At 35.9% G+C, this 17852-nt stretch overlaps 1 protein-coding gene, 1 long non-coding RNA gene and 1 pseudogene across 2 annotated transcripts; 1 reads left to right on the top strand and 2 right to left on the bottom strand.

Moving 5' to 3' along the window:
• Positions 1-2592: 2592 nt before the first annotated feature.
• On the top strand, positions 2593-7591 carry LOC125220346 (receptor-like protein kinase FERONIA; annotated as a pseudogene).
• LOC148934170 (uncharacterized) lies at positions 4298-8355 on the bottom strand. Its single transcript, XR_016137617.1, has 3 exons — positions 8242-8355; positions 7925-7969; positions 4298-4865 (listed from the first exon to the last, which is right to left on the bottom strand). It is a non-coding gene; the product is annotated as an uncharacterized LOC148934170 (long non-coding RNA).
• A 1841-nt stretch (positions 8356-10196) lies between these two features.
• Positions 10197-13092, bottom strand: LOC125220347 (GDSL esterase/lipase 7-like). The gene is made up of 5 exons (XM_048122511.1): positions 12867-13092; positions 12438-12571; positions 11640-11885; positions 10571-10823; positions 10197-10490 (listed from the first exon to the last, which is right to left on the bottom strand). The coding sequence occupies exons 1-5, from the start codon at positions 13090-13092 to the stop codon at positions 10270-10272; spliced, it is 1080 nt and encodes a 359-aa protein (XP_047978468.1). The 3' UTR covers positions 10197-10269.
• Between the last annotated feature and the right edge of the window lie 4760 nt (positions 13093-17852).

Here is a 17852-nt window from a genome sequence, read left to right as displayed (position 1 = left end):
TAAAAAGCCTAATTTTCGAAAACTATGTGATTTTGCCCTAGAACTTATTTTTGGTATCTCTTCTTCCCTACTCCACAATATTTATTTTATTTAATTGTGGAGAATGAAATCTTTCCAAATAATCTATTTATTTACCTAAAGATTTTATTAAACTCTATAAATAAAGAGCCAAAAACCTAACCCTAGCCATCACATAATTTTCGCCCCCTACCCAAATTTTCGTCCCCTCTCTTCTCTCTACTCTCTCTCAATTTTCTTCTACTTTACTCCAATAATCCTTCATCCTTTGAGAAGAATTAGAGTTTGAGCCTCAAGATTTTTGAAGAACCAAGTCTTTACTTCGTTTCTACCGTTCGTTTTTCTTAAAAAGGTATTCTCATATTTATCTTCTTCTTTCTACTCGATTCCTCTTCTTTCTAACCGATTAATCGGTATTCTTGGACCCTCATGCATCTTATTGAGTGAAAGTGGGAAAAAAGGGATATGGAAAATATGTATGCATGTGTGCGTGTGTGGGTGCGTGTATGCACGTGTGTGTGTTGTGTTTGTGTGGTGTGTGTAAGATGGCAAAATACTCTTGTGTGACATATGTTGATGTTAGATCTAGAATTGAGATGCGAATGGAACTTATGCGATGAACATGATCTTGATTGATTAATGATGATAAAATAGATCGGTGGGAAGAGGGAAAAACGTTGAGACATGCATGAGTTAGGAGTTTGTATTGAATCTGATTTGTGATATATGCCTATGTGATTAAAAAGGTGAAACCTCAGTTGCGAAGCCGGATAACAAGGGAAAGAACATACTTTATGTGCGAACCTAAGTTGCGAACCTAAGCAGTCGAGGTGGGCTTTACTCTTAAACTCTTTTATGTGCAAATTTATGAATGTAGAGAAATAAGGGTGGTTTAACTGTTATGCCATGCCTATGTCTTTTTTGTTGTGATATTGTGCGCCTGATGCCCAGTTTGAGAGTTCGCTCCATTGGCCATAGGGCTATGGATATGTTTAAACGAATTCGGGTCTGAGTACGGGCCGCAAACCCTACCGGGCTGTATACACGAGGGGATCGGGAGCCGTCCTTGCTAGTCGGCCGGTCTCGTGGGCGAAAAGTGTGGCCACAATTTCGTCGCACCATGGAAATGTTGAGATTGTGGAAATTGATGAGGAAAGTGGGGAGTTGTTCGACTGGCCAGTCTATGGAAAATATATTTTGTGATACTCGTGATATTATCTTATAACTGCTTAAAACTCGAGTTCACTTGGTAAGGGTGGCATAACTTATAAAACGTTTTGGCAACGAGTTCACTGAGTATTTCAAAATACTCAGCCCTGCATGTGTTTTCCTTATGTGCAGGTTGAACAATGACGAGCGGTGGCGGGTGTTGAGCATGATAACTAATTAAGATGGATGTTTTGAACTTCAAGCATAGTTGTGTCTTCATACATAGCTGCTCTTTCTCTTGGTCGTTTTCCGCTGAAATTATTTTGAAACACTTTAGTATTTTTGAATATTTTTGCACTCTCCTTTCGGTTTAGAGGCCTTAGACTATCTTGTGGTTTTTATCTTGGAAACTATGTCATACTCTTGAGATTTTTGGATCGTAATTTATGATACCTTCCTTTTTCGTATTTAAGTTTCTAGGTTAAGTTGTTGTTTTAAATGCTCTGATAGTTCCTTTAAATTTCTGGTCAAAACTCTTTAAATGAAACCCTAGCCTATTTTGAATTCTTTAAGTCCGTTTTGGTAGCAGTCGCCGCATTTATTGTACCCTAGGAAGGCGGGCTGTTACAATATAGTTCGGAAATGTTTGAAAATTTCAGTTTGATTCGGTTCGGATATTCGGTTTTCAGTTTTTTTCTCACCCCTAACTTCACTTAAAAAACTCCTAAAATATCGTTTCACTCAAGAATATGGACATGAGTGGGACGGAGGGTGCAATAAAAGTTGCTTTAAAATAGTTATAGTTTTAGTTTTTGAAATTAGTGTAGTGCGTGTCTATCACATTTAAAAATTGATATCTTACTTCTATTTTGTAATTAAGTAAATAAAACGTTCTTAGCGAAATTCAAGTTTTCACTCTTTCTTTTTTTATTACTCACTCCGTCCGCGATTAGGAGTCTCATTCCTATCTGGCACGTGTTTTAAAAAATATTAAGAAAAGTGGGTGGAAGAATCCCCACTTGTATATATTAGTTTTAAATGATATGTGAGTGAAATGAGTTAGTGGAATGTGGGGACCTCTTTACCATTTATAATAATTATGAAGTGGGACCCTTATTCATGGACAGACCAAAATAAAAAAAATGGAATTCATATTCGAGGACAGAGGGAGTATTTTCTTTTCAATTCAATTATGAATATATTTATTGTATAACAATTTAAATATTTATTTTCTTATAAAAGTTAAGAATGAAAATATGAAAAAATGTCATGGATTTGATGTCTAGTTGTGATTAGTTGAAAAATAATCACATGGACAGCTTGTGACAACCTTGGAAATAATACAGGAGACTTTAAGAGTGGACTATCATAGTCTAATTAATACGTGCAGCTTTCTTACATTCTCGGTTTCACCTAAAAACCAAAATGTCAGTTTCAGTTATTCTCATATTTCTCTGTTTTTTCTGGGAAATCTTAGTTAACCATGCCAGCCACATTCCTGCTACTACTCTGCTGCCTGACAGCATTGCCATTTCCTGCGGCTCTTCGGGCAGTTTGGCCACGCTTGATGGACGTGTTTGGATGGGAGAATCTGGATTCCAATCCACCTTCTTACTGCAAATCAATGGTAAACTTTCCAACTCTAGACCCATCCACCAACTTCCTTCATTTGATTCTGTACCCTGCAACACTGCTCGAGCATCTCGACAAACATTCAGTTACGTCTTCCAAGTCAAACCTGGACAGAAATTCATCCGCATGCACTTCTATCATGACTCATAGAAGGGGTTCAAGAGGTCGGAAGCTCTGTTCACTGTAAGAGCAGGCCCTTACACACTCCTCAGAAACTTCAGCACAGCTCTTGCTGCTGATGATCTCGGTGCAAAACACATCATCAAAGAGTACTGTGTTAACATTGATGATGGACGGGCTTTGACTATAACATGTTTCCCAGCTCGAGGGACAACGGAATCAGATGACTTCTATGCCTTTGTCAACGGTATTGAGGTTGACTCCATGCCAACTGGTCTTTATTTCACTCCCGAAGAGGAGTTGGGTGCACTTGTTGTCGGCCACAAGTACAGATTCTACATAGATAATAGCACAGCACTCGAGCTGGTTCAACGGTTGAATGTTGGTGGAACCTATTAGAGTTTGTATACTAGAAATCACGTTTCGAGTGATTGAATACTGTAAAACTCCTATTTTATTTTCCAATAAATAAAACAGATTATTTTTGTCATAATGTTGTTATGTTTTACATTTAATGGATGTTAATGCATGTTTAAATGTATAAGTTAACTTAACAAAGTCTAAGTCTTTGTTTTAGTAGACCGGTTGTGGGCGTCGTCCACTTTAAGGTAATGCGGTCAGTTCTAAACAAAGAAAAAGATGAATTTCACAACCTAGATGGAATTTGACTATCCATCGAGAAAGGTTGCAATGTCAGTCCGCATATTTCTAAGTCTTACTGAAATAAGATGACATTGGTGTGGTATAGCACTGAACGGATCTAACAGCAAGACTTGCCTTAGGCTATCTACTGAAAGGCGAGGTCTTGATAAATATTTATTTCTTAATCAATGTAGGTTAGCATTGAGAATACGGTATTGATTATGCACTACTTTGACTTATCAAATGGTGCGGGTTTTTCGTAACCCAATGATCCTGATATATTGGGTAGTGGTGATCAATATCTAGCGGTGCTAGGATTGCTATTATATTGAATCGTGCGCGAGCTGAGTCTCGTTTGATAATGTCCTCAAGAGGAGCGCGAAACAAGGTTTTATTATTCGGAACCTAGCTAGTTGGAGTGTGATTACTCTATGAATAATAAATAAGCGTTTCATGCTAAGTCCACTCTTGGAATTAATAAGAAGTTAATTAATTAAGTTAATAGCAGACATTAATTAATTAATGGACATTTTAATCTTAAGCACGGAAAATGAAAGATAAACGGAAATCCGGATTACTTGTAATTTCGGATTTGGATGGGGAGAGTTCAATATTACTTCTGTAGTGGCTGCTCGTAATATTCCAATTATAACTTATATTAAATTGTGGGTTCAATTTAATTAGTAAAAAGTAAATTGGATGAGCCAATATCCAAAACCTTCCATAGATCCCTGTCTGGGCCCAATAGGAACTTAATATAAATAGGAGAATAAAGGAGACAAAAAACACAATTTTTCATCATTGTAATTTTCGAAAATTCCCCTCCCCAGCTGAGGAGATTTTCGAATTCCTCTCCTATTCCAAAAAGGATTTCTTCTGTCTTCTTTATTTAAGTCCTAGTATTCTAGTAAGATCAGCCCACACTGATATTGGGATACAGTTCGGGAACCAGAGAGAAGATTTGTGGTTTAGTACTCAAAGCATCACGTGGAGAAGAAGCTAGCCATCTTCAATTCTTTGAAGAATTAATTAGGTATTTTCTGCTCCGTAGAAAAGCATGTTTTAGGTTTCAAATATTCTTAAAGCATGATTAATTCAAGTTATGAGCATGATACATGTGATAATTACGCGAATAGCTTTTGTCTAAATAATCTACTAAATAGATCTAATTTTTATGTGATTAATATATACGCCCGCTTCCGCTGCCAGTTCCAACAGAACCTCCATCTCACCAGCTCAAGATTCCCACCTGTACCGCAGATGGAACGAAGACTCCAACTTCCTGCTCGAAACAGGTGCTCTTTCTGCCAATACTTTAACTACAGTTAGTTATGCAGACATAAGTGTATCAAACGACAAGGATAATGCTTGCAGACAATAAATTGAATGCCAGTAGTCTTACATGGAACCTACCAGTTCAATTAGGATCCAGATACCTAATTAGGCTCCATTTTTCAAAGTTTGAACAGCAGAGAGCGGAGAGTAACAACAGAGACTTCTCTGTTCTCATAAATAATCAGATTGCCGAGAATAATGCCAATGTTATTAACTGGGGTGGAGTATCTGGAGTCGCAGTCTACAGAGACTACATTGTGATGATGCAGGGAGATAAAATGGAGGGCAAGTGTTACATTACCATCACATTCCAGCCAAAGTTTGAATCGAGAGATGAACAATTCCATGCCACATTGATTGCTTTAGAGGTTTTTAAGCTGAGCAACCCCGACAATATTCTAGCTGGAGCAGGGCCAGTTCCTGAGTTGCAGCATTCAAAATCAACACCAGAGAACAAGAAATCCAAACCAAGTTACCATACTAACTGAATCTCCACTGTACTGACAGCTCTACTAGCCTTACTGAATGTTGCAGTTTACACTCTGAGAAAATTTTCAGATTCTAGTTCCCGAAGGAAGATGAGATCATCCCTGGTGGAAGATCTCGATGCCGTCAGTTTTCTATTGCTGAAATTCGTTTGGCAACCAACAGTTTTGATCCTAAGTTTCAAATTGGCAGTGGGGGATATGGCAGAGTGAATAAAGGGAGTATTGACAGTGGGGCTACTGTTGTAGCAATCAAGCGACTGAAAACAGATTCCCGGCAAGGGGAAACTGAGTTTCAGACTGAAATCAAGATGCTATCTAAGCTCAGGCATGTGCATCTTGTTTCGTTAATTCGCTACTGCAATGATGGTGAAGAGCGGATTTTGGTTTACCAGTATATCACCAAGGGAACACTTGCTGACCATATCTACAAAGCCCACAGACATGGAAGGGCAAATCCTCCTCTTCCTTGGGAACTTCGACTTAAGGTCTCAATTGGAGCTGCGCGTGGACTATATTATCTTCACTCACGACATAGGATCATACACAGGGATATAAAAAGCTCAAACATTCTGCTGGATGAGAATTGGGTAGCCAAGATCTCAGATTTTGGGCTGTCCAAAATGGGACCACCAAATTATTCATTCAGTCATCTTACTACAAATGTCAAAGGAACAAATGGGTACCTAGATCCAGAGTACTTATCAACTCGTAAATTAACGGAAAAAGCAGATGTCTATTCATTTGGAGTTGTTTTATTTGAGGTTCTGTCTGGAAGACCAGCAGTGAACATAAGAGCTCACGAGGAGCAATACAGCCTAGCTGGATGGGTTCTATATTGCATAAGAGAAGGAAAAATGGATCGACTCATTGACAGTAGCTTGATGGATCAAATTTCACCTGCTTGTTTAAAAGTGTTTGTTGGAATTGCAGGAAGATGTTTACGCACTCAACCCCGGGAAAGGCCAGCAATGGCTGATGTAGTGATGGACCTTGAATTAGCTTGGGAATTACAACAGACCACAGATCCAACAGAAGAGGAAAATGGTGGAATTATTAATTCGATGGATGGCATAAGTTTCCCAAAGGAAGAATTAGACAAGACTATCACTGAAAATAATCCCAGCTCCAGTTAACTAGTGGAGACAGTGATCAGAAGAATGGAAAAAAGAATGCTAAGGATAATGGTGCCATCAATAATTTAACACAAAGATGGTGGTGGGATCCATTTGGGATTCTACCAAGACAGCCATCCAAGTCAAAGCCACGTGAGGTAATCCACCAGTTTTCCTTCCAGGAGATTCAGAAAGCCACAAATAATTTTCACAACAATCTCATGATTGGTTATGGAGGGCTGGACAAGGTCTACAAAGGATATCTATATTTAGAAGGTGCTAAAAAAACTGTAACAATCAGATGCTCAAGAGCTACCTACTGATTCCCGAGTATTCATGGCACATGAGTTGCAAACAAAGAAAGAGATTCAAAGGACATCTTCACCACTTCAAGATTATGTTGTCTCTCTAATCGGGTACTGCGAGACAGAATAGACATGACTCTTGTATACGAGCACACGGCAAATGGGACACTCTATGACCATCTGATGATGCTTCAAAGGATCCCATTCCATGGAAGCGGAGGCTTGAAATCTGCATTGGAGCAATTCGAGGTCTAAGATTCGTTCATTCAACAGTCCAGCAGGCAATGCTTCATCGTGACTTGAAGTCAACAAACATCTGGTTGGATGAGAACTGGATTCCCAAGGTTTCTGGATGGGGTCTGTCCAAAAAGAAGGGAAACAATCAGGTGCAGTCAATTATCAGGAGTAACTGGGGGTATTTGGATTCAGATTATGTGGTGGGGAACAGTTAACGGAAAAGTCTAGTTTCTATTCATTTGGTCTGATTTTGTTCGAGGTGCTGTTTGCTGAAAAAGAATCAAACCGCTGGTTGGATAAGGATCAAGTACTTCTAGCCCGGTGGATTAAGTCATGCATGAGGAATAACTTTCCTGGTTGTATTGATCCCTTTCTAGTTGGGAGGACAAGTCCAGATAGCCTAGAGATTTTCTCAGAAGGTGCTGACAGATGTCTACTGGATTATGGAATTGGCCGTCCATCAATGACAGATATAGAGGCAAGACTTGAGGCCGCATTACGGCTCCAAGAAGAAACAGAAGCTAGCAAGGGGATCCAACCGCGAAGGAGCTGAGCTAAGCAAGAGGTTCAAGAATGCTTCAATGCACCAACACAAGTCGAATGTAGTTCGTAAATCCACATGTATGCTTTTAAGTATTTAACAAATATCAGGGTGAAGAATGGCACCCAGAGATATAGAATAGACGACCGACACATACCCTTATCTCATGCACTGCCATTACCATATCCATTTCAAATTTATTCTAATGATTTTCAAATGTTCAATTGCATTGTCTCGCGTTACGAACAATACAGGTTTAAGTCCTCAGGTGCAGCTAGTGCCATAAAACATAAAACAAAATTAACTTTTAAATTAATCAAGAATCAGCAAAAGACTCTAATTTACCTTTAATATCATTCTTCAAGACTCGATTGAATCCAGATGCACGACCTAAACAAGTGCAATTTCTAGAACGATGTTAGATTATAAGAGAATAAATGAAAAGGAAATTATATTGCTTTAAATTGACATTAATTATATATATTCTTGCATTCGCTTAGCGCTTCGAAAACATTCTTAAGAGTGAAAAGAAAATCGAAAGTTACATCAAATCTCGATTCCTTGGCCCCAATATCAGAGAAGCTAGCACGACTCAGTTCAATATTAATGCTAATGAATTAATAATCGATAAATGGAATCGACATCCTCGAATCATAACTTACTTGAATCAGCATTTAAAAGCTTCCCCAAAATAATTTCAGCAAAAATCGGCTTCACATGTCTTTGGACAATCTTGGTAGTAATATTATATGCTACTCCCTCTCTTTCGATTGATCGTTACATTTACATCTTCGAATTAATAAAATAAAATAAAACTTCCTTTTGTTCCATTACAAATGAAATGTTTTTCTTTTTTAGTTATCCCAATTAAAATGAAAGTTTCCTAAAATAGAAATAACTCCATCTCTACTTTTTCATCTCTCTTACTTTACTTTCTACATTTACTAACAAAATAACTCTACATAAAATCTCGTGCCGATTCCCAAATATTTCATTTTAAGTAGGACGGAGAGAGTATTTCCTCTTTTTTTCTCTTTTTAAAAAATGATCAATAATACTCCTTCTGCGCTATAAGACGTCTGTTTGTTCGAGTCATTGTCCAATCTTAATTAGAAGTCCTTTCATTTCTACTATTTTTGGAAAGTATACATTACACTCCATTAATTTATTTATTCATATTTTATTATAAAACCCCATATATATATATATGATCAAAACAAGTATGCACTTAAATCCAGAAATGCAGACCAAAAACACGGAAAGTCATAATTAAGCAATTTTAGGTCATATTATAAGATTTGGGTTTAATGTCATGTTAAGATCATTTTAGGTCATGCTTTGTTAATATGACCTAAATATGAACTATTATGACCTAAAAATGCCATACGCATGATATTGTTATGCGTTTCTGTATTTAAATCTAGTTTTTATAGATCAAAACCCTATATATATATATAATTATAACTCACATTCTATTAAATTTTTTTTAACATTTTTATTTACAATGTCAAATAATTTCTTAAAACTCATGCCAATAAAAAATATGACTTCTAACTAGGATTGAATGGAGTGGTTCTACATTTATTTCTACGGTAACTCAAACCTTTGACATACTCCTATTAATTAAATGAGAAACGTGTCATCATCTAAAATAATATTTGCTTCGTCTCTAAAATATAGACAATCTTTAAAACAATACGGGTTTAATGCACAATTGACAAAGTAAGAGAGAGATAGAAAGAAAAAGTGACTGGAGTATTTATAGTGGAGAATGAGACCCGCCTCATTAGAGAGAAAAAAGTTTCATTAAATAGAATTGATCGATTTTTAAGGGACATCCCAAAATGGAAAATGCGATCAATTTTTAAGGGGCGGAGGGAGTACTTCATCTGTCCCAATTATATGATCCACTTTGATCTAAACACTTGTTTTAAGAAATGTAGGAAAAAATTGGTGGAAAAAGTTAGTGTAATGTGGATCTTAATATTAAGAATGAACTATATAAATGATATTTGGACAATTGCAATTGCATTTTTGCAGTACCTGATAAATTTTAATCACGTTTTTCCATTTTTTTGGCTTTAAGTACTCCCCGTCCAAAATAGATGACATACTTGGATAATGGCATGAGATTTTAGAGGATGTTGTTTTGTGGGTTAGATGAAGAGAAAAAATAGTATATTTATATTAATGTGAGAGGGAACTTTTTCTAAAAAAAGGAAATGTAACATATTTTATGAAATAAATTAAAAAGAAAGTGCGATATCTATTATGGGACGGATGGATAATAAATATTCAACCATTTATCTTTTTCCCTTTTCCTTCCCTGGTGGTTATATGTGATCACACAACTATCTGAATATTGACTAACTTTTGTTTAGTACTACATCCTTATTTGAGATCACACAACTATTGAACATTGACTATCTTTTGTTTAGTACTTCCTTCCTGTGTTGAAAAATGTTTCATTTTACCATTTTGGTATGTCTGCTATTTACAGTCTCATTAACTTGTTTTCATTTTTGGTAAATGGATCCCTGTTAAATTTTTTCTTTTAACATCAACATCTGTCATTTTTGTAGAAACTTGCTCGTATTGTACAACATAAAATACAAAATTGATAAATGGTTAAATATTTATTAATACTATATGTGAATGTGTATTGAAGTTATATGATACGTATGTCAAAGTTATGAGCCCAATAAGTCATTAATGTTTTTGGGTATACAAACAGAGGATGAATTGAAGCAGAGAGTAGCAATTTGTTTATAGAGAGTTTCAGTGAGATGATAGGCATCAAAGAAGTATTGTTTATCAGGTTGTTTGCAAGCCAAGGCACCTAGTCCAGGGATGCAACCTGATGTCCCATTCATCCATGTCACACAGCATGGGTTGCTTGAATCACTTAAACCTAAGTCCAAAAGAAAATCATCATGAATAAATTTGAGACATAAATGAATTTCAAAATGTGAGGGGTGATAAGTTACCAACCATATTTGGAAGGAGTGATAGCAGCTTCATAACCAAGCCAATTAACACTACCAAGAATGAATGAAGAATGTTGAAGAGTTGATGTGAGATTTAGAAGCATTGGAGCAAGCTGTTTGTTGAAGAGGATTGTCATCTGGTTAATATCCTCTGCACATGGTCCATTGGGTTTTTTAAGCCTTGTGATGGCGGGAATGCATCCGATTGGTCCTATCTCGAACACTATCATCTTCCTTGCTCCCAATTCGTACAATCTCTGCGTCTCCACATTAATATATTATTCCCTTCGTTTTTTTAAAATAGAAACATTTGAAACGATACATGTTTTAATGTACAATTTGGTAAAGTAAGAGAAAGAGAAAAAAAAGTAATGGATTTAATGTTAGTTGATTATGGGTCCACTTTATTAGTGGTATAAGTGGTAAATAAATTGACACGTTTTCCTTTTTAGTTTGTCCCAATTAAGATGACACATTTCTTTTTTTGGTAACCTTCTCTCTCTAATTAATACACTCAACCACTTTTTCCACTGCTATTAAAATATTCATATTTCTTTATCTCTCTACTTTAATACTTACACACACCTCTCTCTCCAATTAAACACTTTAACTAATAACTCCTAAAATCCCTTGCCGGCTAAGCAATGTGTCATCTTAGCCGGGACGGATGGAGTACTATTTTTAAAAAACGGAGGGAGTGCTTCATAGATTTATTATAAGGTTGGACACTTGGACCCATTAATTATATCTCATTATTTATTATCTTACTTTATTGGATACATATCAAATAGATCGAGCATATAGCTAAATCTTCCCTTGAAAAAGTAAACATCACCTTAATTTCTATGAACTCCGTCATTATTTATTTAATACTAATAAATTTTCAATATCTATTTGTATATATAGACCGTAGATGATGATGATGAAATATTGTGGATTAAAATTTTTAAATCCGATTTTCTTTTAAAATTTAATTCAAAATATCTGAAATAAAGAAAAAATGGGAGTGGGCATATATTTGAAGAGCCCATATAGAAAACGGGTTTTGAATATAGATAGATCTATATCTGTACCTGGAGTTGTTGAGATAGATTGTTAACTAGAAGGGTGGCAAAAGATTGAGGAGAATAGCGTTTGCTGGTGTCGTAGAGACTGTTAAGATAATTGTTGATGTAATCATTGCTGCCTATTGATATCAGAAATAATGATTTTGCTAAATAATTTGATAATTCTGTTGAGGTTTTATAGTATCTGGAAAGATCTTCTTTCACCGTTCTCTCAAACAAATCAACTTGCTCCGGGAAATTCAGGCACTTTCCCTGACATACATCTCAAAAATCAAACCCAAACTGTTCTTGCATATATGTTATGTAAAGGACAAATAATCAAATTAAATCACGGAAAATATAGTCAAATTTTGGTTTGTTAGAACTATAATGATGAATCACTAAGTGTCAGAATTTTGCAATTATCTCCTATGTTGTTTTTCCAACGAAACTCACTATGATTTGACAACCAAATTTATCTATATGGACAAAAAAAACATACTCCTTCCGTCCCACCACAAATGATGGATTTCTTTGGACATGAGATTTAAGAAAATGATATATATTGAGTTAAGATAGAGAGAATAAAATATGAGTGAAGAAAAAGTAAGAGAGATTGAAATAAAGTTGTGATGGGACAACCCAAAATGGAAAGTTGATCACTTGTGGTGGGACGAAGAAAGTATGTATTTTATGTACAAATGCTGGTGGGATAATTTAGAATGCTAGTTGTCACATTATCGCGGGTTTTCATATGAATAATCCAAAATTTGACTATTCTTCGTGATTTATTTGGCAGATCGCCCTTAAATAAATGAAGTATACCAGATCACTCCCTGTCTGAGGAAGAATACCGCATGATCCTGATGCAAAATTTAAGCCAGTTTTCACCTGATCCGACTCCACCAACCGTTTAATGCTCATGTATGGTGGAGCATATGGCAATCGTATAAACTCAGCTGCCATAATAAAACCATGTTTGACACGAAACTTGTGAAGTGAAGAATCCATATACTCCCTCCGTCCCATAAAAATAGACTAATTGGATATGGCACAAGTTTTAATTCGTAATTTGTAAATAAATAGAGAAAAATAAGATTAAATAATATACTGGACAGTGGCACCTATAAATGATAAAATAAAGAGAACAAAATTACCACAAATGGATATAGACTATTTGTATGGGATGGACAAAAAAGGAAATTCGGCCTATTTTTATGGGATGTAGGGAGTATGTATAGTATGATGAGTTACCGATGAAATCGGCGACAGTCCTTCCGTTGGTGAACCTTCCGGTAGGGCGGCCGCCGTCGAAATTCATGCCGTAGGGGGAGAAATTGGCCCGGGCGACGGTGAGCAAGAGATTGTTGTTACCGCTGTCGAGCAAGGAATCGCCCAAGACATACAATGCTGGTGCGAGGGGATCGGCATTTGCTGAGGACAAAGTGATGAGAATCGAGATGAAGAAGAAAATGGTCATATTTGTAACGGGAATATATGAGAAAGGCACGTTTAAATAGGAGCGGGGTTTTACATGTGAATATTGATGGCGGTTCACCGGGTATTCAGGAACCGATTTCTTGCGTTGCTTCAACAGCTAGCATAGCATGCTGCTCACATCAATTATTTTATTTTAATTAGTTAGTTAGGATTTAATCAACCATGATACCTTCCTTGTTAGAACACATACACAATCACATGGGACTTTGTTACATGTTTTTATGTATACCGTCCGCCAAGGTATATACGAATTTAGTTTTGTAGCTACTAATATCACAAATTATTGCTAAATTCTGGATTTTCACACGATCTTAAAACTTGATCGAAAATATCACGAATTTGGATAGGATTTGGAATTTTAAATCGAAACCAATGTGGCAAAAATGGAAATGATAACTAACTCCAAAAGTGGTCATAAATATATATCCGTTTTACGATTTTGTTCCAAGTTATTATATTTTCGTATCCCGAACTTATGAAATTGGTACGTGTTTTTGCCTTTTTTGGACATAATTGTCTAAAACTGACGGTCAAACAGAATTAAGTCATTTTGTACCATATTTGTAACAGCTCGGATTTCTAGGGTATAATAAATACGGCGACTGCTACCAAAAACGGACTTAAAAGTAATAAGAACATAGGCTAGGGTTTCATTTAAAGAGACTTGACCAAAGTATTAAAAGAACTATCAAAGCAATAAGCCAATGGTTTAACCTAGAAAATTAAATGTAAAAATAGATACCATAACTATGATCAAATATCCCAAAGGTTCGACATAATTCCAACAAAACCACAACAAGTCTAAAGCTTCTAAACCAAAAGGAATAAGTTCGAAATAGCCAAACAATACTAATGAGTTTCAAAAATTCAACGGAAGCAACCAAGAAAAAGTGCAGCTATGTATGAAGACACAACTACACTCGAAGTTCAAAACATTCATCTTATTTTATTAATGTGCTCAACACCCGCCACCGCTCGTCGTCGTTCAACCTGCACATAAGGAAAACACATGCAGGGCTGAGTATTTTGAAATACTCAGTGAACTCGTTGCCAAAATGTTTTATAAGTTATGCCACCCTTACCATAGTGAACTCGAGTTTTACAATTATAAAAATAAAGATCATCGAGTATCACAAAAATATTTTCATAGACTGGACAGTCAACAACTCCCCACTTTTGTCATCAATTTCCACAATCACAACATTTCCATGGTGTGACGAAAGTGTGGCCACACTTTTCGCCCACGAGACCGGCCGACTAGCAAGGACGGCTCCCGATCCCACCGTGTACACAGCCTGGTAGGGTTTGCGGCCCTACTCAGACTCGAATTCGTTTATACATATCCATAGCCCTATAGCCCAATGGAGCGAACTCACAAACTAGGCATCAAGCGCACAATATCATAACAAAACAAACATAGGCATGACATAACAGTTAAACCACCCTTATCTCTCCGCATTCATAAATTTGCAGATAAAAGAGTTTAAGAATAAAGCCCACTTCGACTCTTAGATTTCAAGTACGTTTCTCTCTTTCGTTATCCGGTTTGCAACCGAGGTTTCACCTTTTAATCACATAGGCACATATCACAAATCAGTTTCAACATCAACTCCTAAATCGTGCATGTCTCAGCGCTTCCCCTTTTTCCACCGATCCAAATTACGTTTATCATTCAAACCAAGCCATATTCATCATATAAGTTTTCACACTCAACAATCTTAGATCTAACATCAACTTATGTCACACATGAGTGTTAATCCCACGTCACAAAAACACACACGCACACACGCATACACACGCACATACATTTTCTATGTCCCACATATCCCACTCTCGCTCAATCCAGATGCATGAGGGTTCAAGAATACCGATTAAGAAGATTAATATGTAGGTACCTTTTCTTGTCAAAACGAACGGTAGAAACGAAGTAGAGACTTGATTCTTCAAAAACCTTGAGGCTCAAACTCTAACTCTTCTCTAAAGATGAAGGATTATTGGAGAAAAGTAGAAGAAAATTGAGAGAGAGAGAAAAGGGAGGGAGGCGATTTTTTTTTATGGCTAGGGTTAGGTGTTTCTCTTATTTATAGGGTTAAATAATATCTTTAGGTATTTAAATAGAATATTTGGAAAGATTTGATTCTACACAATTAAATAAAATAAATATTGTGAAGAAGAGAAGAAGAAAAAAAATGGCGTGAACTAGGGTTGGAGAATATGAAATTTTCAAAAATCTTGGCTACTTATTTAGCCAAGATTTTGTTTGGTATATTTTTCGGAGTAGAATAAAATATCACGGAACAAAATAAAATAAAAATCCTCCCATTGGGAAAATGGTAATAGGCGTGTATTATGGGGTTTCTCCCATAAGGAAATAGATTTGAATATTAACTAAAATAAGATATGGCAAGATCTCTTGAGGTATGGTAAGATTTGGTAGAATATTTAAATTTTAGGTATGGAAGGAAATCAAATAAGGGATCAATTAACCAAATAAAATAATTACTTCTTCCCAACCTAGGTGATTTTCGAAAATCACCTAGAACAAATATAGGTGTCGATTTCTCCCATAGAAAAATAGAGAATGATTAGGCTTTGGATTTAATTTGGATAAACATCCTAAGAAATAAATTAAATCCGGAAAAATAGAATTCCTTCTCCAATAATAGTAGGGATCGAAAATATCAAATAATGGGGTTTTAGTATTTGTGGAAATTCCCTAATAATCTCACTCACCCTTAAACAATTAAATCACTACATAATTCCTCTTTTAATTCCAATATTCACAAGCCACGTCATATACTCATCGAGTTTGACTTTTCAAACTCCAACGCAACCCTAGACACAACTTGGTCATAAGAACTCATGCAATAAATTCATTCATCAATTAATTCACGTCTCCCACGTCATCAACAAAATTTTACAGCTCTAAAATTAGGGTTCGAATTTTCGGGGCGTTACAATATTAGTAGTACTTATTGATGGAACTGGCAGAGGAAGCGGGCGCATAAATAACAATCACATAATAATCAGATCTATTTAGCAGATTATTTAGACAAAAGCTATTCGCGTAATTATCACATGTATCATGCTCATAACTTGAATTAATCATGCTTTAAGAATATTGAAACCTAAAACATGCTTTTCTACGGAGCAGAAAAATACCTAATTAATTCTCCAAAGAATTGAAGATGGCTAGCTTCTTCTCCACGTGATGCTTTGAGTACTAGACCACAAATCTTCTCTCTGGTTCCCGAACTGTATCCCAATATCAGTGTGGACTGATCTTACTAGAATACTAGGACTTAAATAAAGAAGACAGAAGAAATCCTTTTTGGAATAGGAGAGGAATTCGAAAATCTCCTCAGCTGGGGAGGGGAATTTTCGAAAATTACAATAATAAAAATTGAGTTTTTCTGTCTCCTTTATTCTCCTAAGACAGGGATCTATGGAAGGTTTTGGATATGGGCTCATCCAATTTACTTTTTATTAATTAAATTGAACCCACAATTTAATATAAGTTATAATTGGAATATTACGAGCAGCCACTACAGAAGTAATATTGAACTCTCCCCATCCAAATTCGAAATTACAAGTAATCCGGGTTTTCGTTTAACTTTCATTTCCCGTGCTTAAGATTAAAAATGTCCATTAATTAATTAATGTCTGTTATTGACTTAATTAATTAACTTCTTATTAATTCCAAGAGTGGACTTAGCATGAAACGCTTATTTATTATTCATAGAGTAATCACACTCCAACTAGCTAGGTTCCGAATAATAAAACCTTGTTTCGCACTCCTCTTGAGGACATTATCAAACGAGACTCAGCTCGCGCACGATTAAATATAATAGCAATCCTAGCACTGCTAGATACTGATCACCACTACCCAATATATCAGGATAATTGGGTTACGAAAAACCCGCACCATTTGATAAGTCAAAGCAGTGCATAATCAATACCGTATGCTCAATGCTAACCTACATTGATTAAGAAATAAATATTTATCAAGACCTCGCCTTTCAGTAGATAGCCTAAGGCAAGTCTTGCTGTTAGATCCGTTCAGTGCTATACCACATCAATGTCATCTTATTTCAGTAAGGCTTAGAAATATGCGGACTGACATTGCAACATTTCTCGTTGGATAGTCAAATTCCAACTAGGTTGTGAAATTCATCTTTTTCTTTGTTTAGAACTGACCGTATTACCTTAAAGTGGACGACGCCCACAACCGGTCTACTAAAGCAAAGACTTAGACTTTGTTAAGTTAACTTATACATTTAAACATGCATTAACATCCATTAAATGTAAAACACAACAACATTATGACAAAAAATAATCTGTTTTATTTATTGGAAAATAAAATAAGAGTTTTACAAAATTCAATCACTCGAAACGTGATTTCTAGTATACAAACTCTAACACTTATTAATTACGATTTTTATAATTTCCTATATAATTGTTCCGACATCTTTCGGAATAAAACATGACCGATTAGAACATTCTGAGCACCAAATTGTGCTCGCATATTAGTGCGGAAAAAACTAGTGTATAGCTCGCAAAAGTGCTCGGCAATAATTCCATCAAAGCAAATGACGAGCACCGTTTGTGCTAGGGAAAATGCTCAGAAAATGCTATTTTTCCTAGCACTTTAGAGTTTTTTCGAGTATTTCGATGCTAGGTAAACGTATTTTTTTTTGTAGTATTCTAAGTAAGTGAACCGACCATTCAACTAAATCATTA

Source organism: Salvia hispanica, chromosome 1, assembly GCF_029641045.1.
Source record: "Salvia hispanica isolate PSC_SH4W2 chromosome 1, Shi_PSC_v1, whole genome shotgun sequence".
In the NCBI taxonomy this organism is placed as follows: Eukaryota; Viridiplantae; Streptophyta; class Magnoliopsida; order Lamiales; family Lamiaceae; genus Salvia; species Salvia hispanica.
The sequence above is the reverse complement of the archived record's forward strand: the minus strand, read 5'-3'. Positions and strand labels throughout refer to the sequence as shown.

Coding starts and splice junctions, on each gene's coding strand:
- LOC125220347 (XM_048122511.1), bottom strand. CDS start 13,092: ATGACCATTTTCTTCTTCATCTCGATTCTCATCACTTTGTCCTCAGCA. Junction 12,572..12,866: donor GACTGTCGCCGATTTCATCG/GTAACTCATCAT, acceptor TTATTATGGCAG/CTGAGTTTATACGATTGCCA. Junction 10,824..11,639: donor ATCTATCTCAACAACTCCAG/GTACAGATATAG, acceptor GTGGAGACGCAG/AGATTGTACGAATTGGGAGC.